Source organism: Vicugna pacos, chromosome 13, assembly GCF_048564905.1.
Source record: "Vicugna pacos chromosome 13, VicPac4, whole genome shotgun sequence".
In the NCBI taxonomy this organism is placed as follows: domain Eukaryota; kingdom Metazoa; phylum Chordata; class Mammalia; order Artiodactyla; family Camelidae; genus Vicugna; species Vicugna pacos.
In genome coordinates, this window is record NC_132999.1 from 28858350 (window position 1) to 28884711 (window position 26362).

A 26362-nucleotide genomic window follows, 5' to 3' on the forward strand; every position below is an offset into this window, starting at 1 on the left:
GTAATGGCAGGAGTAGCTGCTGGGCTCTCTGGGGTCTGCAACCCTCTCCCATGGGGTGGCCACATACATGCCAAGGAGCTGCTCTTTGTGGGAAGAAATGAGTCTCAGTAATCGGACTGCTGATGAGACAGAGGGGCTTCCAGGCCTGGGACTAACAGCTCCTGAATCCCCTTCTTCTGTCCCTCTGCCATGGAGGTGAAGGGGCAAGAAGGGAGAGGAAGGTGGATCTACACTGGGCCTAGCCACCTGCAAGTCTGTCTCTTTTAGTGGCCAGTGCCCTCAAAACTCAATGTTCAAAGAAGGCTGTGCTGGTTAGGCCTTGCTTACCAGCAGGCGACTAAAATCTAGTCCCAGACCCTAGGTCTGCTCTTTGCACCCTGCACCCTGGCACGGTTGGGATGGGGCTGAGACCTTCTGGAGGAGGGGGACTTCTCATTCATACCAGCAGTGGTGGACAGGAGCCCTGAGTGTGTGTTGTCTACTAACAGGGATGATGCATCCCTTCTGCAGGGCCCCACGGTCTCCACCCTTCTCCATCACAGCAAGGACTACCCTGTTGTCCCTGCAGGTCCCTCAGAGGATTGTTTGTCCCTCTGCCTGGCCCCATGGAGTTCAGAACGAGGATGAATGAATCAAGTCTGTGCACCAGGCCCAGGCCACCTGCCTCACATCCTTGGCCGTGGTCACATGAGAGTACATGTATAGATAAATGTGGGCACATTAACCAGCTACATGGATGTGCAATACCTAGGTTGGAGCCCTGGAGCGGCCCAGAGGTCCATTCCCGCTCCCCTAGCTTCTCTCTGATATGCAGTACCCCAGTTCCTATGCACTACCACCCCTGCTCCATATGCACATGCATAGGTCTGTGTATCGAGGAACATCTCCCTTCCAGCCCGGGTTCACTCTTAGGCACCCCTCAGCCTCTTATCTGCCAGTCACCTCCTCCAGGCAGCCTGTGCTGCTTCCCTTGGGCCATCTGCTACCTCTAGGGGTAGAGGCCTCCCCCGGTTCATTCCAGCGTCTGCAGAGCCCAGCGCGCGGCGGATCCTGAACAGGGTCACCCAGCGCAGGCTGAGGGAGGAGTGGACCAAGGGCATGAGGGAGGAGGGACAGGAGGCGTCAGAGGGAGGAGCGTGGGGCGGAGGCGGCAGCGGGAGGGTGTGCGCGCTCCGGCGGTGGCTGCCCAGGGCCGGGGCCGCGCGCCCAGCCTGAGCCCGCCCCGCCGCCGAGCGTCACGGAACCTGCTTGAAATGCAGCCGAGGAGCCGGGGCGGGCGGCAGCGGCGGCGGCGGTGGCGGGGGCAGCGGCAGCCCCGGCGCCGCGGCAAGGACTCGGCGGGCTGAGGCGCGGCGGCGGCACGGGGTGCACGGGGCGCGGCGGCCGGAGCCCGGGGCCCGCCATGGGCCGCCCCAAGCGGGGCGCGCTCCGGCCGCTGGCGCTGCTGCTTCTGCTTCTGCTGCGGCTCCAGCATCTCGCGGCGGCGGCGGATCCACTGCGCGACGGCCAAGGTGCGTGCGGCTGGTCCCGGCCCGGCTAGGCGCCGCCGGAGCCGCCAACAAAGCGTGTCACGGCGGCTGGCGGTGGGTTGTGCCGGAGCCCCCGAACCTGGGCCTGGCAGAGGGGCGCCCGGGTGGGATATGCTTCTTCGGACCCAGCTATCCCTTAGTTTACTCTCGACCCCCGGGCCCCGTGGCTCCTTCCGTGGTGGGCTCTGCCCTCCGGCACCTGGTCCTGGGGGATGGGCGCAGTGGGGACCCGGGAGGGGGCGGGAACTTTGCTGGGGGTGGTCGCTGATGGTTTCGAGTGGGCCGTGTTTTTCTCGCCGTTGGAATTTATTTGACACGCGCTCTCCACGGCGGCGATGAGAGGAGCCTGGCGACTTCCCCGCCTGACAATGCGTTTCCGGCGACCCCTGCGCTTTGCAGAGAAAGAGGGGGCTGCGTGCGAGGGGGATGTGCCTGCAGCGCCAGTGCGCGTGTCGCGGCGTGTTTGAGGACTCCCAATGGGCTGTGTCTGCGTGGATCTCTGACTATGGGCCGTGTGTGCGGTTGAGTGTTCTGAATGGGGTGTATACCTAAATCGTGTGACACAGACTGTGTGCCTGGCCTCGCCGTACCACGGGCCCGCCATCCCAGGAACCCTTACCATCCTGCCCTCCCTCCGGATCGAGGGTGCCCGAGGCCCCGGGGTCGTTGGCTCCAGCGTTGCTCCCTTTCCCTCATTCCAGTAGACCGGTCCCCGCGGCCAGGACCTCATTTTCCGAGGATTCTGCTCACGCCCCTTCTCCCCTGTGCAGGACCGGTCAAGGAGTGCGAAGAGGACCAGTTTCGGTGCCGGAACGAGCGCTGCATCCCCTCCGTGTGGAGATGCGACGAGGATAACGACTGCTCGGACAACAGCGACGAGGACGACTGCCGTGAGTGGCCGGCTGGGGCGGGAAGGAACAGTGGGGAGCCCCTTGCTCAACGCTTATGTGGGTGCAGCCGCCACCAGGCCACCTGCGTGGACCTTTACCGCCTAAGAACCGGCCCGGGAGCCGCCAGCCTCCGGGCTGGGTGGCTCTTACGGACCTGGCAGGGGATCTGGGCAGTCTCCGAGTCCTAATGGGGCCCAGGGCGGGGCCCGGCGCGGCTTGGCCTGGGAGGAAAACCCGCCACGCCCGGGTTGCTTGTTCAGAACTGCGGGCGGCGATGCGACCGTCCCTGCACGCGTCTAGCTTTCTGAGATCGAGCCCTTCGGGACTCCGGCTTTGGCCACACGGAACGCGCGCGTGTTTCAAAGTTCCACACGACTCCGGGCCTAGCCTCGCTCCTCTTCCTGTTAGGTTTTGTGAATGAATGGGCTCCCGGGGGCCCCTGATTGGCTGGGCGAGGACCACCCCATAGGTCCCTGTGGCTGGAGCGGCCAATCATGCAGCGGGCGGGGGTGCAATTTTCTGGCGCCTTGGGCACAGGGGCCCTGCCCTGGCCCCGCCTCAGTCACACCCGTGCGCGCATCCGGTGGGTAGTAGGTGCAGGGAGGGCGCTGGCGCTCGCTGCTTTTCTGCTTAGTCACAGTGAAGACTATTTTGTGGGCCACCTTGGTTAGCCAACCGTGTTGTGCCAGCCTGGCTTGGGCATGAGTCATGGTACAGAGCAGGAAAGACATCTTTCTTTGAAGCGTTTGTTTCCTGGAAGATGTGTGAGGATCCCGAGGCCAAGCGTGAACCCCTGGCAGTGCGCAGGTGGCCAGCTGCCTTTGCTGAGCGTGGTGTTTGTACACCCGGGTGCGACTGCTTTGGGAGTTCTTTCTTGAGATGCGTGCGGTTTCAGATGTCTGTAGGACCTGCAGAGGTTAGCAGGCAGTTGCCATCGTGGAAGTATAGTTTCCAGGAACAGAAAAACAAGACTCTAGAAAATATAGTCTCAGGTGGTCATTCATTCCTCCTTACTGAGTGCCTGCTGTATGCCAGGCACTGGGCACTTTGGAGGACAGACCCACCCAGGGCCAGGCAGCACAGGGTCTGTGAGAGGAGGGCAACAGGTGGACAGGCCTACAGCTCCACACAGTGGCAAGAGAGGAAGAGGGACACCTGGACAGCCATTGTCTTTTGAGTTCTGTTTTTTTCCTCCCTTTGGGTTTGCCAGTCAGACTTCAGGTTCATTCTCAGATGCAACCCAGATTTGGCTCTGTGACTGGGTGCATTTTTACCACCTATCTCAGTTTCCTCTCCTGATCACTTGGGATAATGAATCCTGTTTGGTTTTGAGGACTAGTTCTAGTAATGTAATTGAAAGTTATGAAACTAATATGTGTTGATTGTTAGCTGTGTGCCAAGCACTGTGGTAAGTGCTTATCTTACATAAAGTCCTTAAACCTTCAGAACAGTCCCATTTTACAGACAAAAAAAAAAAACTCAGGCACTGAGAATTTGTTACTGGCCCCACAACTGTTGAGCTGCTAAGTAGGGGCTTGAGTTTAAGCCTCTGACTGCAGAGTTCTTAGCCTAATTATTACCCTGACCATTTCCCAGTGCTATTGAAATTATGAAAATGTCTGGGCCAGGGTAAAATATGATAATGAGTCTCTTCCCTGGGAATTGTTCTTCTGTGGTTCCCATACAGTGAGGAGTGCTGACAATGAGGTAGGGAAGTGGAAACGGTGCATTTCTGGGCTGGTTTTACGTTGTCTCCCTGGCTTTGTATAACAACAGTTTTGAGGGTGGCTGTGAAGAGCAGAAGTTGTTTCTTGTCATCCTTGTTTGTCGATAAGGACAGTGGCTCAGAGAAGTTGAGTAATTTGCCCAAGGTCACACAGCTGAGAGTGTCAGAATTCGGTCAGGATGTCTGCCTGCCTTCTACCTCAGTGGCACTGTCTGCCGTGATGGGGAGTGTGGTGTAGAAGGACCCAAAGAAGGTGACTCGGAAGCTTTTTTATCTCCATGCCAGGCTCTGGGCAAGATGGGGGAGTGAAGTAGCAGATGGCTGGGTGACCCCGGATGGGACCAGAACCGTTCTGATGGCCACTCTGAGCTTCTGCTTTCATTCTGAGATAGATGAGGTAGAGTCACAGGCAAAGAGTTAGTGAATAAAAGCAACAGACACTGAGGGCTTGGAGTGGAAAGGCTGGCGGCCTTGCCCTTAATATTAAGTGTCGGGACTTTTCTGAGCTTGTTTCCTCATCTGCCAAATGGGGGTAACTGTTCCTCTACCATAGATTATATATGTAAAAAATCTTCACGTGGGGCTGGTGAAGAGAAAGGAATTCATACCACCAAGATCTTTAGAAAGGGACCCCTCGGAGCCCCAGAGGGAAATCTTGAAGAAAGGGGTGGGAGGTTTGGGTGGCTATGTGGGGCCAGAAGTTGGAAAATGGTCTTTTGTCACTCCTTCCTTCCCCATCCGGGGAGTTCCCTCCATTCTGGGCCACCAGCCCAAGCTGCATTTCTTTGAACCATCCTCCCTGAGCAGCCTCCATGCCTTATATTTGACCACTCCAACCATTCCACCCTGTGAGAGGGCCTGAGCCACCCCATCTCTGTACCTCTTGGTCTGCAAAGTGGGGATGACAATATGTAAGTAAGTCTTCGTGAGGCAAAATGAGTTCAAGCTTCCAAAGGGGCCAGAATGCAGACCATGAATTCTGACAGCTGATGGAGGTTGGGGGCGGGGGAGCTTGTATATGGAAGAGGCCAAGGAAGGCTTCCTGGAGGAAGGGACAGCTAAGCCAGGCCTAGAAAGATGGTAACTAATACCATTTCCTTAGGGCTTACCATTTAAAAGCAGGTGATGTGGTCCCCATATTATAGAGGAAGAGCTGGGGTTCAGAGAAGTGAAATGACTCCCCCCAAAGTCATACAGCTTCTTGGGGTTGGAGCTGGAACTCAAACTAAGGCCTTCTAAGTTCTGATCCTTAGCCACAGCAGATGGGATGTGGCCCTTTGGAGACACGGAAAGACTGGTGAGATGGGGAAGGGAAAGACTCATGCGGCTTCAGTTCCCATCTCAAAGGGCCTTCAAAGTGGAGGAAGGGGCTGGAAGCGGGAGGGCCAGGCCCAAGGAAACCCAGGGACAGCCCAGCCAGGGGAAAGGGTGGGGTTCCAGGCCCTACCTGGGTCACGTAGGCCAGCTGGCGCCTTGGCCCCAGTTTCCTGTTGCTCCTTAGTGTCTGGGGGCAGAGAAAGGGGTTCTGGTCTCCAGCCAGCCCTTTGCTCCTAGTGTAGTAACAGCAACAGCAATGAACACTTACTTAGCACTTGCCGTGGAGCAGGAGTTGTGCTGAGATTTGACACACATCACCTCATACTCTTCTATAAAATGGGGCAACTCTATGAAGTGCGTGCATTATCCCCATTTTACAAAGGCACAGAGGGGTTAAGTTACCGGCCCGAAAGTGTATGATTTTTAAGTGAAACTGCTGGGGTGTGAAAGTCGGCACCCAGCCATGGAATGTGCGTTGTGTCAAGAGCTAGCCGGTGACCTCTGTCAAGTCCTCCTAGACCTCTGTTTCCCCATCTTGAGGTGGCATTCCCCCTATACCCCTGCTCTGCTTCCAGCTCTGGGAAGACCTCTGTGTGTCTCTTTGTGGATGGGCAGCTTAGACAGGTGGCCCAGTTTGTGCTTGGGTTCCTCTATCTTGTTCAAGTTTCTTTAAGCTGCCCTGTTCTCCCAGCCCCCCCCCCCCATTCCAGGTTTAATCAAGAGTGGCCGCAGCGAGGTCTCCCATGGCTGAGAGTTCGTTAGCTGGGCGAGGCCAGGCTGCAGGAGTGCTGAGGCCTGCTGGGAAGAATCCTTGTACATAATTAAATCTTAGCCGCAGCTCCCAGCTGAGGCTGCAGCCCGCTTCAGGTCTTCAGTATGCCACAGCCCGGTTCTCACACCCCTGACACCAGGCCCAGCTTCATTTTCTTTTTTGGATGGAGTCAACTGACAGACAGGGCTGCTTTCCCTGAACCTCGGTTTCCTCATCTGACCAGGCAACTCCACCTTTCAGAGTCTTCCCAAAGCTCCCATGTACCCATGGCACAGAGTCAGCTTAGACTCCTCTGCATATGGCCCTTGAAGACCAGCTTCTGCTGCCCACTGCCCTCCAACCCCTTCCTGCTCTTCCTATGAGCCTGCAACACCAAACTCCTGTCACACTCTGACCTTCCTACTGCTTCTCGCCACCAGATCTTTGCACGTGCCTTTCTGTCTGTCTGGAATGCTCTTTCTGCTCCCTCACCTGGCTACCTTCTTTTATCATCTCAGAATCTTCAATGCAAGTATTACCTCCTCCAGGAAGCCCTCTTTGCTACCCTCTCTCCCCAGGGCTGAGATACAGAAGTCAAGAGAGGGGACTTAGAGACCTGTGTTGAAATAACTCAACGTGGCCTTGAATCAGACACTCCTGGTTTTCTGTCCCAGCTGTGATTTCATTCTAAATGGCCTTGGAGGTGGTAATAGTCTCTCCCTCCCAGAGATGCTGTGAGGATTAAATGAGATAATGTGCCTGGTAAGCAGTCGGTGTTCAGTGAATGGCAACTGAGTTTCACTGGGGTCTCTAGGTACCTGGCTGCTGAGGACCTCTTCCCACTCCTGCCCAGATTTGCTTATCGAGAGGTCTGAAGGCTCCCACAGCTGGGACCTGCCTCAGCCAGAGGGTTGCCTGGGCACAGTGGAGGTGGCCCCAAGGCCATTTGACCCTGAGGTGGACTTGGGAGTGGAGATGGGTACCTAGGGGGGGCCTGAGGGAAGAAATGAATCAAACAGGCCTGGTTGGTCTCAGTGAATGAGTGGCCTAGGGCCCTGGGAGGGGCAGAGGAAGGCTCCTCTCTGGCCGTGTGCTTGTTCCAAGGCTGGTTTCCGACTGTCTGGCCTTGTACTTCTTTCTTCCTGGCTGTGCCTGGGATTGAGCCCCTGTGGGTCTGCCCAGAAGGCCCCAGGCTTCTCTTTCCTAGGCCCCAGTCAGTGCCTCTGTGACTGGCCTCGGCAGGCCTTGGGAGTGTTTTGCTGAAGACTCTCCCGTGGGCTTCCCCACGGGTTCTCCTGAGACCAAGTTCCCCTCCGGAAATTCCTTGGGCTTTCTCAGGCCTGCTAGGGGTTCCAGGACAGTGGGCCTCAGGGCTGGTTGGTTTCCTCTCCTCAGTTGTCTGCAGGCAGATGACTTGACAGTTTTCCTTCGTTGGGGAAATAGCAGCAGTGGGTGAAGCCAGAGAGACGCCCCCAGGGACAGGGTGAGGAGAGGGAGAACCCAGCGGGTAGAGGAGCAGGCGAGCATGTACTTTCCTGTGCTGCCCTCCAGGGATCTAACTAAGTGGAGGTCTCCTGGCCCGGGGTCAGCAGTCATACCCTCCCACCAGCACCACCCGCGAAGCCAGTCCTGGGCCTGGGGAGGTGTGGGGCCGAGTTGTGGGGGCTGTGTCGCCAGGCCCTAGGGCCCTGGATCTAAGCAGCACCAGTGACACCTGCACCGCCGATGCCCACACACCCAGATCACCCAGTCCTTAAAGGCCTGGTGGAGATGCTGCCTCCCCCAGGTGGCCTTCCCTGACCTCTTGTCCTCTTGCGCCCCCAGTCCCTGAGCTCCCACAACATGTCCCTGTTCTTCCCTCAGTCTCGGGTCCTTCTCTGTATTATCTGCTCTGCCAACCTTGTGCTGAGCATGAGGGATTCCAAAATAAATAGCTCCCTCTAAGGAATTGCTACTAACAAATATTGGCTACTTACCCTCATGCCTGGCACCGTGTTGGACAATCTGCATTCATTAGCTTGGCTGCTCACAACCCTGTGAAGGCTGTTTTCTTACTATTTCCATTTTCAAGATGATGAAACTGAGGCTCAAAGAGAAGTGACTTGGCCAATGTCATGATGCTTAAGTGCTGGAGCCAGGATTTGCTTCAAGTCTGTCAGCTCTGGATCCTGGACTCTTCCTCAAGTCTTCCTCTCCAAACTCTTTCTACCCTGTTGTGGTCAGAGGGCCTGGGGCTCAGAGGGCGTGGAGGAAGAGGGTGAGTGGCTGCAATATCCAGTGATGCCACCCTGGGCTACAAGTTTCTGTCGGAGGGGAACCCTCTTCTCTGGAGACCACACATAAGGCTCCACCTTGTCCAGCCTCCCTTGAGTGTAACCGTCCACAATTTCCAAGGGCTTCCTTTCCTTTGGCCATTGCCTGTGGGGTAGTGATTTCTGTCCCCACTGTACAGATAGGGAAACTGAGGACCCAGTGATAATCTCTGATGCAGGTGATCTCAAGGAGTGTCATTCCCAGTTTACCAACCTTCCTCCAGAAAGGTCTAAGAGCCCGAGTCATCCAAAGTCTGGGCTTCCTTTCTCAGACCACCATGCAATTTCTTGGCCCTAGGTCTTCACACATACCTTCCCTCTGGATTGTCCTTCTCTGTTCCCACCCATCCTTCAAAACCCAGGGCATTGCCACCTCCTCGAAGCCCACCCTGTCTTCCTGGTGTGACTTAACCTCTCCTGTGTCTGGATGCCTGTGGCTTTGTGCACCCTTGTCATAGCCCATTGTGGGAGCTCCTGGTTGCTGGGGAGTGTCTGAGCACTTTGAGGTGGGGGACCACATGACCACAGGACAGGGCACAGAGGAGGCATTTGGGGATGGCATGTGAATGAATGAATGGACCCTGTTTTTGAGGGAGAGAATCTGATATTGATCAGATGTGGGGAACCCAGGGGCCTCTGAGAAGGCCCTTGAGGGGTCCGTTAGGCTGGAGAAGGGAACTGCATATCCCTTAGGGACCTTAGGCCACCTCTCACGAGCTGGGTCACCTGAAACCCAGAGGGCACTGGTGACATCCGCAGTCACACAGGGCCTGGGCTGTCCCCACGCACGCGGGCTTCTCAGTGCTTTCCTTGCAAACTTGGGAGCTTTTCTGGCCCCAGGCTTCAGAAGGTGAAACGGAGGCCCTAATGGCTGGACATTAGCTCCAGGTGTCAGCAGGGACCCTTTCTCAGAATTAGGGTATCCTTGGTTCCTGGGGAGATCATAACAGTATGCCTCCCACCTGCTGCCTCACCAATCCTCCATGCCCACTCTCACTTCCCTGCGGGACCAGGGAACAAGGTGTTCTCAGGCTGAGGGCGGGCACAGGCTTTTTGCACAGAAAGGGCTTGGGGCTCCCACGTGGGGAACCCTGCCTGGGCCCTGCTGCTCACCCCTGGATTGCTGGGCACTCATCTAAAATAATATTGTTAACTGTAGTAAGAGTTCATGAGCGTGCTCGCTGCTGTGGGCTTTCTCATGCGAGACCTCCCTCAGCCCGTGCCTGGAAGTGTCATCACTGCACTCCACCAAGAGCTGAGGCTCTGAGGGGTGAAGTCACTTGCCCCAGGCAGCCCTGTGATCAGCGGCAGGTCGGGGCCACTCCTGTCTGGTTGCAGTGTGACATGGGTGAAAGGAAGAGATACACATTCACACATCCCAGTCACAACTAGAGTGTGGGTGACACAAGGGCTGTGCTACGGCCTCCCTTCCTTTCCAGGTGTCCCTTTTTGCCAGCCCCTGCCAGTGGGTGTACTGGCTCCCTCCTGAGTATCTCTGGCCCCTGGGTGCCCCCAAGCATGAGCTGGGCCCTGGGTGGCAGTTTTAATCACCAGCCGTGCTCACCCTCGGTCCTCTCACAAGCTGCTGTATGTCACAGGCCCCAGGAATAGCTCCTCAGCTGGAGTAGCTCAGGAGGGGCCCTGACTGTGAGCTCCATCCCCCCACCCTCGACCTCCACGTGGTCTGACCTCTGTGTCCCTGGCAGGACCCAGGCCAGGTGCCCACAAGCTGGCTGCTTTGGGGATATGTAACCCAGTTTACTATCAGGCTGCTTAGAACACCCTCTGGTGACTGGGAGAGTCACCCAGACAGGCAGCGCCCTGGGGCTCCTAGGTCCACGCAGTTCCTATGACCTTTCGTGGCCTTCACACATCTGCCTCTTGGAAATGATAGGGCAGTCAGCCGAAAGCCTCCCTGGGGTCTGCCAGTCTGGGAGTCCACGGGAGTGCTCATGTGGCCACTGCCCTCCCCTGGTCACTGGCCTTGAAGCGCCACAAAGGACTTTTTCCCCACCACTCTGGAGACTGTTTCAGTTCCCTGCCCTCTCAGCCTGTTAGAACCACAGTATGGCCTTTTCTTGTTTATGCATCACAGCCATTCGGGGAGGGAGGTGGTGCAAGAGTTCATTATCATCCCCATTTTCCTGATGAGGAAAGTGAGGTTCAGGGAGGGCATGGGGCCGAAACTCACTGTAATTGATTTCATTTATTTTTCCACTTTTTCTGATTATACAGAAGTGATTTCATCCCTGTAATTAAAAACAAAACAAAACACACAGACAAAACAGAAGAGAGGAAGATAGCGGTCCCTCTTGGTTATCTTGCCGTGTGAGCTGCACATCCTCCCAGGGATGTCCTCACATTCTCTGCATGCGGGCTGCTGTACACAAACACGTGCATTTTTCTTTAAAACAAAACTGAACATAATGCCAGTTGTTTTCTCCCCACATCATGCATGTCTTTCGATGTCAGTAACAGTAGATTGACATCATTGTTTTAAAGGGCTAGGTAGTATTCTATTGCATGAATCTTACATAATTTAATGACAGTCTCCTATTAATAGATTGTTGAGTTGGTTCTGTTCTGCACAGTGCTGGGGTCAACATCCATACTATGCCTTTGTGCATTTGTTTGATTCTTTCCTGAAGGCAAATTCCCAGGAAAAGCGTGGCTGAAAGTGTGTGTTTTCTTCCTTGCCTTGCTGCTCTTCCTCAAGGAGACGTGTTCCGGCCTCACAGCTCCCCTATCTCCCCATGGCCCTTCCCAGCAGGTGGGCAGCTTGCACGACCTGTCTCTTCCTTGAGCACAGGGCCACCTCATCCCCGGCCCCGTGGGACAGACAAAGTAGCCAGATCCAGGCTGCACAAAGCAAAGCAATGAGCAAGAACAACTGTGTTCTGGCCCCAAGGACTCCCCACCCCCACTGAAGAAAACAAAGGAGAACAAAACCTATCATCATTCTTCTCAAGATATTTGTAGAATCCATCTCCTCCACAGCATTATAAACATTCTGCATCTGCCTCTAACTTGCTGTGTGACCCTGGGTGAGTAGCTCTCCCTCTCTGAACTTCCTTTCTCCTTTACCCATTGATCCTTGCTCCACCTGCACTACAACCAGCACTATGAGCAGATATTTTCTTCCTGGTGCTGGGCTCAGGGTCAGTCCTAGCCTGTGGCCCCCGAGTTCCTTACTGCCTGGTGAGTGTTGGTGGGAACGTAGTTGGCCTTGTGGGTGGATTCTGGATAGGCTGATGGAGGGTAGCTGGACTTCTTAAGGTCCACTTCCAGAACTCAGCCCTAAAGCCCAGGTTCCTTGGGCCACTTTCCCTCCTTCCTATGTCGGTTATTAGGTTGGATGCAGTAGAGTGATGGAGAACAATTAAGTCAGGCCACCAGCCCTGTGACCCACTAGCCGGGGTCCCTGGTGTGGGTCTTGTATTCTGAGCTTTAGATCCTTGGCCTCTGAAATGGGAATAATGAGCCCACCTCTTGGAGATGTGCTGGCTGATGTAAAGTGTCCTGCCCAGAACCTGGCCCTGAAAATGAGCATCTCCATGCCCCTTCCCAAGCCCATAATCCCTGCAAGGGAACAGCCAAGTAGAAGGGACCGTCAATAGCTTTCTTCCTCCTCCACCAAGGACACAGCAAGAGGGCAGCTGCTGAAATAGCAGGAGGAGAGATGTGGGTCAACTGGCCAGTTGGGAGGACTTGGCTGCCTGGGAGAACAGCAGCTTCTCAGGTTGGGAGGGACCGTAGGAATCATTTCATCCTGCTGCCATCTGTACTGGGGGCCTCGGGGTGGCTGCTTCCTAGGTGGTCTGGGGGAGCTGGTTAAGCAGAGAGAAAGAAGGAGAGCTGGTTAACCAACGGGGCCTGGCATAGTTATCTAGGAGGGGCCTTGGTTCACCCGTTTAACATCAGAGAGTTGGCAGCTGATGAGAGACAGGAAGGACCCGCCAGGCCCAGGTTAAGCTGCTGGAGTGAATAGCTGGAGGCCAAGGGTGGGCGTTCCTAGTGGCATGAATCCAGGGATATTCAGGGCAGTGTTCCTGCCTCCCTCCCTCTCCACTTCCTGGACCCTGAGCTGCCATCTGCTGCGCCCGTCACCCTCAGAGACATCTCTCAGCCACGTGTACCAGCACATGTGTGTGTGCACAGAGTGTGCATGCTCAGAGAGGGGGTGTGTACGAGGAGGGAGGTGACTGTTCTGGATGCACAGAGGCTGCAGGGACAAGGTGACGCTCTTCCTCCCACGCCAGCCAAGCCAAAGCCAAAGTCACCCACTGGGCTGTTTGTGGTGGGGAATTATTTCTAGCTGGAGAAGTGCCAGCAATCTCTGTTCCCAGCCTGTGCCCTGCCATGGCAGCCTCTTCCCCACCCCGAAGCCTCAGCCTACAGCCCACTGCCTGCACCCACTCACCCCCACCTAGAGGTTGATATAAATGCTGCAGCCCAGAGACCAGGCCCACCTCTGCTCTACCCCTGCTCCTTCCTTGCCAAGAGGCCATCAGTAGGTCCCTGCCCGTCTTGGGGTCTCTGCTTATTGGGAACCAGGCATCTCCAGGCCCCTCTCAGACCAATTCTCTGGGGTTCTTTTGTTTCCCCCTGAGAACCAGGGCTTTGACAGGAGCTCCGCCAGGGCCAGGCCCCAGGTACGGGGATCCAAGGAGCTGCCCCTGTTCCCTGAGGCCCAGGAGGCTCAGAGCAAGGAACGGGGGCTGTGAAATCCACCTCCTCACACAGGGGACAAGGCCTAAACCGTATATGCAGGGCAGGAACCAACTGTTTATTAGCAGAACCTCCATCCACTTGGAGGTTTCCTCCTGTTAATTTTTTTTGCTGCATCTGACCAGTCTGATTCTTTAATATCTGTAGTCACTGGCTTTATATCTGCTGCGTCTGTGACACTCTCATGTCTCCCCCCATCTTCTTCCCCAACATGCACAACTACCTGCTTCTCAGGGGTGCAGGGACAAGGGACATGTTTAGCCTCCCAGTGTCAGCTGGACTCGGATTTCCACTGCAGTCCTTCCACGTCCTAGTTGGGGGCCTAGTGCAAGACCCTTGAACCTGAACCCCAGACTCCTGCTCTGTGCACGTGGGTAGTAAGCAACTCCTGGCCTGTGTACAGTATCTGAAGCCTCATTGGGTCCCACAGAGCCAGTTGGTACTTCTTACACTGGGAACTGAGCTACACCAGGGCACAGCAGTCTGCCAGCCCCTGCTCTCTCTGCCACCCCTTCTCCTAGACCCCTCGCCCTCCCTCTCCCTGGCCTTTGGCCTCTCCCACACTTGCAGATTCTGCACTGAGTTCTCCTCCTGGGAACAGAGGCCTAAGGCCTTGTCGCTCTTGGTTAACTGAACCCTGTTGAGAGCCAGGCCCGCCCCCCACCGCAGGCTCTCAGCCCCATCACACCAGGAACCAGGTAGCCTTACCTTGTCACTGACTTGCTGAGGGACCTGGGCAAGTCTCTGCCCCTCCCTGGGCCTCAATTTTGCCACCTATGAGGACTGGATCAGGAATTTGAGTCATTTTGGATGGCTTTTGAAATTCAGATTCCCTGACCCCTGTCCTGGTCTGACTCCAAACCTCTGCTTGCTGTGTGGCCAGGTAGGAGCCATAGACATGGAGGAACCCCCCACCCCCAGGTTCCCTACCTCTGACTGCTCCTGCGTGTGTCCCCTCATCCATGAGAGAATCTGCTGTGACACAGGTAACAGCAGGCCTCTATCCAGGCTGCCTGGGGTCAAGTCCACACTTCACCGCTTCCTAGCTGTGGGACCCTAGGCAAGTTACTTCACCGCTCTGAGCACTTGCCTCATCTGTAAGATGGAGCTGTCAATGCCTAATCCTTTAGGTGGTTGGAAGATGATGTGAGTTAATTTATGAAAAGCACTGAGAACAGTGCCTGGCCATGATCAGCGCTCAATTCAAGGTTTGCTGGACTTATTTTGACCGCTTTCTCTGAACCTCCATCTCCCATCTGTCCTTCAGGAACCCCCTCCCATGTGGGGCTGCTGCACTGCTGGGTGGGATGGGAGGGGCTCGGGGGTCCCCCAGAATCTCTTTTGTCCCTGTATCTTCCCTGCGGTCCCAGGCCATAACTTACTGTCCTAATTTAGTCAGGAAGAGTCCTTCCAGGGACCTCATTAGGAAATGAGCCCAGAGCCTTGGGGACCTTCAGGAGGGGTGGGTACAGGAGGAGGTTGCATTGTGTCTGACCTTGCCCAGCCCTTGGCCTTGTGCCCCAAATGTGCTCAGGAAGATAAAAGAACTTGGTCCCTTAGAAGTGAGGCTACAGACCTGTGACACAGAGTGTGGGCAGCCAGGGCCTGCATCCTCTCTCCTTGCCCAGCTTTGGCCTCACCCCCCTGGATGGAAGTGGAGAAGTTTGGGAGAGGAACTTTCTCTTCTTCTGCTTCACCTGCCCTTGGTGCTTGATGTGCCCGGCCTGGCACAGAGCAAGCCTTCGTGACTGTGTATTGAGGGAATGAACGAATGAGTGAGCTGTGGCTCTGGGGGCGGGAGCAGCATCCTCGTTTGGCCAAAGCAAGGTCCTCACCCCCATCCCAATGCAGGAATTTCCTTAGCAGCCCCAGAAACTGGAGTTGGCGGGAGGGGAGAGGGAGAGGGTCTGCTTAAATACCTCCAGGGACAGGGAGCTCATTAACCAACCTGATAGCTTATTCTGTCCTTGGACAGCTCTTCCTGTTAGAAAATCTGTCTTCCTTTCAATCTCAAATCTGCCTCCTGTGACTCTCCAGCCCTACCCTGGTCCCAGCTCTGTTTTGGGGGCCTCTGCTCATGGACACTGGCCCCTAGCTCACCCCAAGCCTGCTCAGCATCCCTTCCTGGCCTGTGATGGCTGACGTGCTGTGTGGCCTTGGGTAAGGCCTATCCCTTCTTGGGGCCTGGTGGGCTGCACTCTCTTGGGCTCTGTAAACACTGGCTGTCTCCAGTATCTGCAGTCTACCTCCTAGGGAAGTGGGGGCTGGAGACAGATGTGCCATGCCCAGAGGTAAAGGTGACACCTTTGCAGGCAGTTTGTCTCCTGGTCAGCAGGGTGGCAGTGTCCAGACACTGTGATGACCTGCAGTCCAGCACATGGGCACTGGGGGGCTGTGCGTGGACCTCTTCTGCCTGCAAGACTAGTCCAAAGCGTGGACATCTCCTGGGCCTTAGTTAGGAACTTGGGAGTCATCGCAGCCCCATCTCCCTTACCACTAATGGCTGCCAAGGCCTGATCCTCCCTTCCCACCTGCTAGTCCAGGCCCCTTCCCCATCCCACTACAGCCTCCCTGGACCACAGCAGCAGCTCTGACCTCATCTCTGTTCTTTCCCTCCAGTCTGTTCTCCACTCTGCAGCTGAATGCTCCCAAACACATGGAGCTTGCTCAGTGTCCTGCAGTGATGTCAACCACTCACAGGATAGTCTGCTTGACTGATATTCAGGGCCCTTCAATACCTAACACACCTGGTAACTCTCCCGCTCCAGACCTCACCATCCACTTGCCCCCCAAACCCCACGGCTCTGTGCTCCGGCCACACCCCACATGAGGGTGATGTCATGTGGTTCCCTCTGCCTGGAAGCTGCTTGTCCAACCCAACTTTGCCTCAAGAGTCTCCATTTCCAGGGAGTTGTCCCACCCCAGCTGGACCAGGCCTCCTCTGGGCTTCCCCTTCCCTGTGTTTCCCTCCATCTCTGTCCTTGTCACTTTGCACTGGGATGGTCTGATTAAGAGACTGCTGGTCACACTGGACCACAGGCCTCGGGTTTGGAGCAGATGGGCCTCGCCAGGGCCTGCAAGGGAGGGGTGTGGGAGGGAGAGCTGATGGGGCTTTCTGGCTGTTCATACAGCCAGCACCCCTCCCACCCCGTACTGTGTTTTTCCTGCACCACGTGCCAGCCAGGCATGGGTGTTTCTGTGAGCCCCAGAGAAGTGCCTGGTGTGGACTGGAGCCTTCAGTCTGAGCTCCAACATTCACTGAAGGCCTGCTCAGTGCCAGTGCCCTGCTGGGACCTGGAGAGGATGTGAAGATGGAAAAGCAGGCCTTGGCCACTTTACTCGAAATGTGACCTTGGGCAGTTGGCTTCTCTGAACCTCAAGCTTCCTTGGCTGTGAAGAGGGTGGAGGACCCAAGTCCCCTTCCCCTTTTCCTCGGGCACATCTGTGCTGAAGTTAGGGTCAGACATGGCCCCACGGGGCCCCTAGACCACAGCCAGACAAGAACATCCTCTCCCTTGGGCCAAGCTTCACCGGGGTCAAGGATGATGGGGTTTTGCTGTCTGTTGTGACATGGCCCACTCCGAGTTTGCCAACACTTTGGCGTTACCAAGTGCTTACTCCCACGCAAGGTGACCAGCTCGTCCTGGTTTGCTTGGAACCGCCCTAGTTTTAAAATGCAAGTCCCACATCCAATGAGACACTTGGCCTGTCAGCCCGCACCCTGCCCACCCCTGCCGCTGCTCCCCCCCACCCCCCGCTCTGCAACAGGGCCTCCTCGTTACTTGTGGGTTCTGCTGCCAGCTGGGCAGGGCTTACTCTAAAAAAAGAAAAAGCTGATTTCTTCCACACATTTTGGGAGACTTCAAGGAGACATAGAGCCCCTTGGAAGGTCTAAAGGAGCTAGGGCTGAGCGTCCTGGTTGGTTTGCCGGTGTGGACATGGCCAGGAGGCCTGGCCTTTGTTCTGATCCTGCCTCTGACAGAGCTGTGTGACAGCTCTCTCTGGGCCTCAGTTTCCCAGCTCTGCCCTGCTCGCCTCATGTTCATACGGTGAGCATCCTTCCCTCGACGGCCCTGCCTGTGCAGTCCTGCAGCCCTTTGTAATCTCAAGGCACCGTCTGTCTGTCTGTTCTTGTCCCATGCTGGCCTCACTGCTCCGAGGAAGAAGGCGGCAGTGGGATCTTCATTCCCACATCAGACAGGAGAAGCTGGGGACACCAGCCATTTGCCTCGCACAAGGCTCTACAGTTCACAGAGCCCTTTCCACTTACTGCCACCCGGCTCCTAGTACCCTTTGGGAGGCGAGTTCGGCAGGGTTTGCTGTACCAGTTGTACAGATGGGGACACTGAGCCCACAGGCCCACAGTCTTCCAACTCCTTAGTGTATGGGAAGAAGGTAAGGGATGGAGACTGATGGGTGGCTGTGCTGTGGCCGTGCTGTGTGGTGATTACCAGTAAGTGGGGGTCACAGGCTAGCTGGTCCTCTTCCCCTCCCTACTCCCACTTGGTCAGTGTCTTCATCAGTAGGAAAAGATGGAGACAGACAGAAGGGAAAGGAAGACACAGGGGGCAGTGGGGAGAGAGAGGACGTGGGGTTAGGGGGAGTGCTGGGGAGGCGGGGGGAGGGGTCCAAGCAGCGTCGCTACTTCCTCTTGTGGTTCTCACAGTCTGTCTGCACCGATTCCTGACAGATGGAGGGAAGGGGAGAGCTGGTGCCAAGAGGCTGTCACCGCAGGCGGGCAGAGCTGGGAGGAGGCTGCTTTGTGGCCAGGGTTTGTATGGGGAAGGGGTAGCAGCTGGTGGCCTGGCTGCTGGGCCTCCTTGGAGCCTGCTCCCCGGGAACTGTAGGGGAGGTGGTTGTGGATGCTGGGAGGCAGGAAAGTGTGCAAGGGTTGAGCCCAGTACCTCCCTGGGACTGGCCGTGCCCTTGCCCCTGTCCAGGTGGAGACAGCCACCCCTCTCTCCTCCACTCCCTTCTTCCAGCAGGGCCCTCCCTCCCTCCAAGGACACCTCTTACCTACCCCTCAATGGATGTTGGGGTGGGTAGGGCTGTGGGACTGGCACTGAGCTGTGGTCAAGGTGAACCAGGGCCAGGAGGGCATGGGCACTGGGAGGCCCTCGAGATCACGGGGCCAGGGGGCGCTCAGAGCAGTGGGGCCCGACCTCATGCCTGCAGGAGCCATTCATTGAGCTGCCCTGGGTGTTCCCCAAGCCCCCTTCATAGCAAAGGGCCTCTTGCTTTTTCTCTAGGCTCTGACACATTTGCAGGGGTCGGCAGACCTGGCCTGGGGTGGGTTTGGCACCTTCAGTATCTCTTGCTGTTTTAGACTGGGTTTCTCTAGGCAGGGTTGGGTCTTGTGCTCTTTCCCAACCCCTAGAGCCCAACACAGGGTCCAACACAGAGGAGGTGCCCAGTGAATGCTTGCTGAATAAATGGATGGATCTCTTGCTTGCACACTTCCTGGGACGGAGACCTCACTTCTTTATAAAGCAGTTCTTTCTATTTCTGAAACAGTTCATTCTGATTCTGTTCTGAGAGGCCCTGTGGGTCCAGGCCTGTTTTAGGGACTGCCCGGGTCCCCCTACTGATCCTCCTGCCATAGAGCAGCCCTGTAGGGACCAGAGAACCCCGAACCCACCCGGCTCCTCAGTGGCTCCTGACAAGGCTGGTCTCCACTAACCTCTGGGCAGTCGGTAACTGCGGCCAGCACTGACTGAGCTGCTACTCAGTGCTAGGTGGTATCTCACTCGAGAGTCACATCAGCCCCATAAGATACTGTTTTTATCCCCATCGTGCAGAGAGAAAGGAGGTAGAGGTGATGAGAGGCTTCCCCAAGGTCAGGTGGCCAGTGTCTGAGTCAAGAGTTGGGGGTGGGCTGGCGGGGGGCAGGAAGGCCCCCTGGAACAGGACATTGGGGCAGGACTTGGGGGTACATGGGGCTTGGCAGGGCTGAGGAGGGGTCATGCTCTGGTGGTAGATCTGACCCTGTACCACCCTCTGTCCTCCCTGTCCCCTACACTATTCCCAGACACATTCTTGACACCAAGACTCCAATTGGGTAGTCTCTCAGGTGAGCCCTGGGGCCCTGAGCCCCTCCTGTCCCCCTGCAGGTGCTCCAAGGAGGAGCCTCAGGACCTTAACACGGCCTGTCCTGTTCAGTGATCTAAGATGTGTGCAGGGTGATGGCTGGGGGCCCGAAGTGTCGAGATAGGTGTGTGGGAGTTGGCCTCCTTCCTGCTGCTCCTTAAAGTTGGTTCTGGTCAGAGGTGTCCTCCCATTCATATTACTAATGGCAATCATTAATGATAAATTACCGCGTCCCCGCCCTGTGCCAGGGCTGGGCTGGGTGCCAGTAGCGGGGGGAATGGAGAAGAGTAGAAGGTGGGACCAAATCTGAGAGCAGGGGGTGCACCTGCCACTGCATTTATCTCTTCCCCAGGGCCTGACACAGGCCGGGCCCTTGTAGGGCAGCTTAATGAAGTCTTAGTGGTTGAAAATCAAGTACCTCTCTAATGGGACACCTACTGCCAAAGGGCACATGTCTCCCCTTCCTCCATCATTCACAGATTGATTCCACCAACGTTACTGCCCACTCAGCATGGCCCCCACTGCCTGGCCTTTCCCCTCACCTTGGCTGTTTAGACCCTTCCAGGGGCTCTCCTGTGAGCGTAGTGGGTGACTGTGGTCCCTTCACCTCCGCTGACTATCTGTGTGACCTTGGGCAAATCACCTCCCCTTTCAGGACCTCGGTTTCCTCATCTGTACAGTGGGGTTAGAGTAGTTTCTTCCTTGAAGGACTATTAGGAGGATTAAATGAGACGATGAGCATGGTGCACAGTAATCATGTAGTGACGTTTGCTCTTATGCTTATGATGAGATGGAGATCTCAGAGCACCTCTGCTCTCCCCGCATGACCTCGGGAACTCTCTGACAGTCCTGTTTGAGGGGGTGGTGGTGGTTTGTCTTGTCCCTCTTCTGATGGGGATGGTGAGGCATAGAGAGGTAGGTGACGCACCCAAGGCCCATCAGAGAATCCTGGTCTCTCAGACTCAGGGGCCCATGCCTTTGTCACTGAACCAGGCAGGGACGAAGGGCTTAGCCTGAAAGCTCCTTTGGAATTGGTGTTGCAGAGGCTCCTGGCTTCCTGTGCTGATCTGCAAACCTCCAGCCCCCAGATCCCAAATCCCTCCTAATCCTGGGAAGGAGGCAGCCCCCAGTCACGTCCGTCAGCAGCTCTGCGCACTCTCCCTGGACCTCCCACCTCCCCCATGAGCTGGGAAGCGGCAGGCAAGGGCCTGGGCGGCGAGGATGAGGGATTTCCCGACTCTGGTTGAGATCTGTCACAACATTAATGTTAATTAAGCCTCGTTAATTCAGCCCTCTGCTTACGCTGAGCTCCTGACAGCAAATTACTCATAAGTGAGGCGGTAAATTTATTGCTGTACTTTCCCAAACACTCAGCAGCAAAGAACGTGCCCCCAGGAAAGGCAGAGCAAAGGCCTGGAGGGCAAGTGCTGTGCGGCTCCTGCCAGCCTGAAGTGCGAGGGACCATGGCCCAGAGAACGGCTGGGGTTCACCAGGAGACCTGGGTGGGAATGAGCCCTGGTCCAGTCAGAGCAGGTTGCCTGGAAACGTAGTGAGCTCCCCCTCACTGGAGGTGTGTAAGCGGAAAGCAGAGAGCACTGCAGATCCCTCTGGGCCAACCCATCATCTTCCCTCCTCATTCATCTCACGCAGTGGACTGTTCTGGCTCTGCCTGTTGTTTCTTCCCAGTGCCTTGGAGCCACACAGTAGGGTTCATAAAGGGTGAGTTTCGATCTGAACGTGGGCCCTGGAACCCACCCTGGTGTCTATAAACACCTTCCCCTGAAGTGCAATCTGACAGGAGCCCCCGCAGCCTCAGCAGGGACCAAAATGTGCAGGCAGGGCCAGGCATCCCTGCCAGGGATGCTGTCGTTGTGGGGGAGGGGTTCTCTCCCTGTCCTGGGCCGTGGGGTGCTTTTAGAACCAGGATCAGGACCACATCTGGGCAGTTGACTCTTGAGCCGAGACCCCTCCGTTGCTAGGCTAGGTGTCAAACCCTCGAGGTGAGAGTGCAGCCTCTCCTGGGGGCAGTGGGAGGCCCTCCCTCTCCCTGGCCCTATAACCCCTCCCCCTAGGATCTGCTCTCCTCCTGGTTTTGGACTGGGCTATGGCGGCGACATTTGGAACAAACCCAGGCTCTGGGCACCTAGAATTTTAAAAAATTAATTAGAGCATTAAATGGTAGCCCTCTGGGAGAAGCCCACCATCTGGCTGTCACAGGAGAAGCAGGAAAATCTATGCATATCTGTCTGTGGTGTGTGAGCGGCGTAAGAAGCCACCTGTGCATGTGTGGCTGTGTGGCCTGTGTGCAGTGGTATGTGCACGGTATGACATGTGTGTCTGAGTATGTTCAGTATGTGGTACACATCTGAGTGTGCAAGCAGGCAGTGTGTTTGAGTGTATGTGTGCCCATCTGCATGTGCGTGTGCTGTGTGTGCTCGAGGGTCTGCATGTCTGCCTGAGCACATTTCTGTGCCCAGGCCCGGCTTTTTTGGGGCAGTGAGTCAAACTGGGCTGTGTGCAGAGTTGGGGCAGCCTCTCCACCCCTCCTGGCTGAGGTGATGCTCACAGATGGGTGGGCCGTGCACAAGTGGGATGGGGTAAGTTTGGCAAATGCGCAGCTGGCCTGCAGTGGGTAGGCAGGGCAGGAGTCTTGTCCCCTGTTTGACAGATGGGGAAACCCCCACCTGCCCAAGCACAGAGCCAGTGTGTGGAGAGGCTGGGGCTGGAGCCCCTGCTCTGGGGCTCCCTGTGTGCTGCTTCTTCTGCTCCAGTGGCTCTTGCCCTGGCTTTGTGCCTTAGGCATCTTTTATGCTGTTGGATTTTTGTGGCAGAGGCTCTTGAGAGGGTACCATCCCCATTTCTCAGGGTTGCTCAGGGGGCAGGGGCAGAGGCAGGATTGCACTGCACATCCTGCACCCTTCCATTGTGTGGAGGAGGCAGCCGGGCTGCTAGCCTGGCCCAGGGTGATGGTATCAGGGCAGAACACTGGAACAATGGAGGGTCCACTGACTTGCTGTGTGGCCTGGGCCCATCCTGTCTCCCTCTGAGTCTCATGGATGTTGCAAGAACTAGATGAGGAGGTTCATGCTAAGGGCTTTGTAAACCTCAAGGTTCAGTGGACAGATGAGGGCCTGGCCCAGGGATGGCCATCACACTATGATCAGGGTTCCCTCGGGAGAAGGCAGGAGATGGCAGGCAGCCTCTTCTGAAAGAGGCTGGTACCCTCTCGAGCCTGGCAGACTGTGAATCTTGCCCCAGAACCGTCTGCCCGGGTGCTGGGCACTGGCATTGTCTTCTAGCTCCAGTCTCCTACATGTGGCTCATGGAGATGAACTAGAGCAACGACGGAGCTCAGAGAGCAGGGGGACCCACCTCTCATCCAATAGGTGGTGCCACTAAGGCCCAGAGAGGGTGGTAGCAGCTCAGGGGTACACCTGGGACCAGAACCCAGGCCTCCTGGCCCCTGGCTCTGTTGTCCTTGGTATTGCACTGCTATGTCCTTGGAAAAAGAGAAAGGGGACAGAGAAAGGTTTCTGTACCTGGAGGGAAGGAGGTAGGGGTGCCAACCAACTGGAGAGAACTTGGGATCCCCTGAGGCTCCAGGCATTATGTATGAATGAAGGATTTTTAAAGCAGTGTTTTAATTATTGTTTTTACTATGTACGCAGAATGCTAGATGGTAAATATAGTTTGTATCTTGGGCTATAAATTCTTTATAGATAGAAAAGACCCAGGCCTCCAGATTGCATGTGTTCTTTCATTTATTCATTCATCATTCATACATCCAGCACCCATTCCCTAAGCATCCCCTTGGTGCCCGCCATGCAGATCTTATCCTGCCTCCAGTGAGCTGCTAGGCTGATGGGGAAAGATTTGATGAGGCTATGGCCAGAACAGGCCTCAGATCCCATGTAGGGTCATGGACAGCTTCCCAGTAGAGTGGGGGAACCCCCAAAGAATGAGGAAGATGTGCCCACCAGGCACCCTGGCCTCCCAGCTTCACATGGACTTGACCTTGGACAGGCTTATCATTCATCCAGAAATGGGCCAGCATCCCTCCCCTCCCCCATGCAGCTGTCCCTGAGCTCAGGCCCATGCTCAAGGGTGGAGCACGGATGGAGGTGGCAGGGAATGCTGGTAGCTGGATCTCCTTGTAACCTCCCCTCTGCCTGTATGTCTAGGTGGGTCAGTCTTGGCTCTGACCTGCTCCGGGTTATAATCATGGGGGGATTAGCTGGGGAGACTGCTTCTGAAATAGCTTGTCCTGTGAGCCTGGCTGGCTGCCTGGAGATAACTCCACCTGGATCTTTTTCTCCAAGGAACAGCCCTTCTACTTTATACACGGAGAAACCAAGTTCAGAAGAACCAGGAGGCCCAGGACGACAGAGGCCAGGCCTCCTGATGCCCTTTAACAATTGTAATAGAAACTTCCTGAGGGCCTACGAGGTACAGAGCCTGGGGGTTGGGGAGCAACAAAGAAAAGTTGGGAGGAACTTGTATCACAATGTCGGGCACTGATATATTAGTTATCTTACAGCCAGCTACCCTGCAAATCATGATTCAGCATCACAGTTTTAGAGGCTCTGAGAGGTCAAGTAACCTTCCTGAGGTCACACAGCAGCAAGGGGCAAATCCAGGATGTGAGCATTGGTTCCCAGCCTGCTCCTCGTGGGAGGAGGGCCACAGTGGGCAGCGGACTAGCATCTTCCAAAAGTCTGTGCTGGGTGAAAATGTCTGCTTAAAGAAAAGGTGGAGGAGGGTGGAATTGTCGTGGGGCAGTAGGCGTACTCATGGAGCAGGCTGTTTCAGAGATGGCTTCCCTTTCATTCGAGCTGTGGTGGGACCTGTCTTGTTGGGGGAACTCTGCAGGCTCAGAGCCCCGGAGTGACGGCACCCTGTTTGAGAGGCTCTGAGAAGTGGCAGGAGTCTCGGCCAGAATGCCGGTAGGATGTGAGGCTCTGCTGGGCACCTGCCCCACTCCCTCACTCTGCTCACCTCCCACAGCCACGACTGTCTGCTTCTGCCCCGTTCTGGCTCACAGCCCTCATAGCAGTCCCTGGCCCCATGGCCATTAACTCTCCCTACGCTGTCGGCCCCATGGCTGGCTGCAGAGAGGTGGGCGGTCCAGGCCAGAGCTCTGGGCTCCGGGTCAGCAGGACTAGCAGCTGAGAAATGGGCCCCCCTGAAGATCTTACCTAGTGGCAGGGCTTGCCAGCATTTAGCGGGGCTCTTGGCACACAGTAGGCCCTCTACTTGAGTTTTTAGGCTTCCAGCAGCAGAGACCTGAGACTTTGCAGTTGGAACAGGGGTCATCAGAAGCGTGGTCCTCCCAGGTTCCCTTCCCAAACCCAGGACTAAGGGGAGGCCCTATCAGCGCCTGCACGAAGCTCTCCCATAAGTGGGCTGGGGACCCCTCCGCCCTGAGCACTTGCCAAGCAGTCCAGTGGCAACGCGTGGGCCTGCCTTCTCTCCCCTACTCTGGGTAGCCATCTCTCAGGAAACGGGGAATTTTCCCTCATTCCCATCATTAGGGTGCCAGGGCAAACAAACAGCCTAATCCAGAGGAGCTCTGGGCCACAATCACATTCTCTTTGGGGGTTTTCTCTCTATTTCCAGCAATTCTGAGAAGCCTGAAGTAATTGGTATTCCACACAGGTTAATGGAACTGCTGCCTCCTCTGTATTATGCCTTAATTTCCTTTATCGCATAGCAGGTTGGAATTAATCGCCCCTCTCCTTCTTTTTTCCCACCGAAACCCATTACCAGCCTGTCTGCCGGTTAAAGTCATTCGGTGGCAGCTCTTGGCTCCTTTCCACTTCCCTAGGAATCTTTCCGACCAGAGCCAAAGAACAAGGAGGGGTGAAAAATCCATTTGTACGAAGTGAGGATCTCCTGTTGAGAACTTATTTCCCTCCCTGTTCAAGAGGAAGGAACGTGTCCAGCCTCCAGCCGTCACAGCTGACTGAGTCCCCTGTCGCTGAGAGCGTTCAAGAGGGCGGAATGGCCATATGTCAGTGGTGGGAACAGAGGATTCCTGCACTGACTGGGGGAAGGGACAGGCCTTGGCCACTCCTGGTGCCTGGATCAGATTCTGTGATTTGAAGTTTCTAGGGTTCTGTCATCTGTCTGTAAGTTTAAGATTTTCTCTGTAATTTCACAGTTGGAAAGAATCTGTGAACCTGTGGTCCTAACATTGAGCCATTTGGGTCTAAATATTTCATATTGTGTGTTTTAAGATTCTAAGATACTCTTCTGGAACTGGAGATTCTGTTCTGTGATTCTAAGGCTATTTTATGAGCCTCTTAAGCTGCAATTCTGCTCCATGACTGGGTCTTAGGAGGGAGTGAAATTGCTTCGCTGAGGCTGCCTAGAGAATGTGGCCTCAAGCCAGCCCAGGCCTTCTCTGGCCTCAGTTTCCTCATTTATGAAATGCCAAGGGTTAGACCAGATGACCTGGTCCTGACTTCCCAGTGTGTTCTGCCTGCAGCCCCTTTGGCTCTTTCTGAGCCTCCTCCACACAGAGCCCCATCTGCATTGGCCACCCCACCCCACCTCAGGGAACCCAGAAGCTTTCCCATCTGAGCCACATCCCTTGTCCACTTGCCCGCAGTCCTCTCTCATTCCACCAGAAAGCAACCCAGCTCTCCTCCAGAGTCCCAGCAGGAAAGCTCCCTAGTTCCCACCTCCGAGCTGCTGCTCCTCTGTGGCCCCTGCTGTCCTCACCCTCTCTCCATGAAGCGCCCATGCTGAGTGCCACACACGTGCTCTACTGTCCTCAGCACAGCTGCATACCTGCCTGCCCTCCTAAAGTGGGTGCCGACCCTTCGGCTCGCAGCACGCAGCCCTGCCCGCACACCTGGAGTGACCCCCGTCTGTCCCTTCCGCTCTCCCCCTGGTGGGGCGCCCAAGGCAGGCCCATGAATGGTACATGTGGAAAACCTGACTTCTTTCTCCTCTGATATCCAGATGAGGACACTGAGGCATGGGGAGGGCAAGGGACTGGCCCAAGGTCACTTCAGAGG

At 55.9% G+C, this 26362-nt stretch overlaps 1 protein-coding gene across 9 annotated transcripts in view; it reads left to right on the top strand.

Moving 5' to 3' along the window:
- Nucleotides 1–854: 854 nt before the first annotated feature.
- The window catches only part of LRP8 (LDL receptor related protein 8), a 74285-nt gene continuing 48777 nt past the window's right edge, over nt 855–26362 (top strand). For 3 of the 9 annotated variants that reach the window (XM_072974424.1, XM_072974425.1, XM_072974426.1), the window contains exons 1-2: nt 1199–1511; nt 2300–2419. In XM_072974424.1, coding sequence (XP_072830525.1) covers nt 1403–1511; nt 2300–2419 — 229 coding nt within the window. In that variant the 5' untranslated portion in view covers nt 1199–1402. Of the gene's footprint in view, nt 1512–2064; nt 2420–26362 lie in introns of those variants that run through there. The other 6 variants (XM_072974427.1, XM_072974428.1, XM_072974430.1 and 3 more) reach the window with 5 other exon arrangements.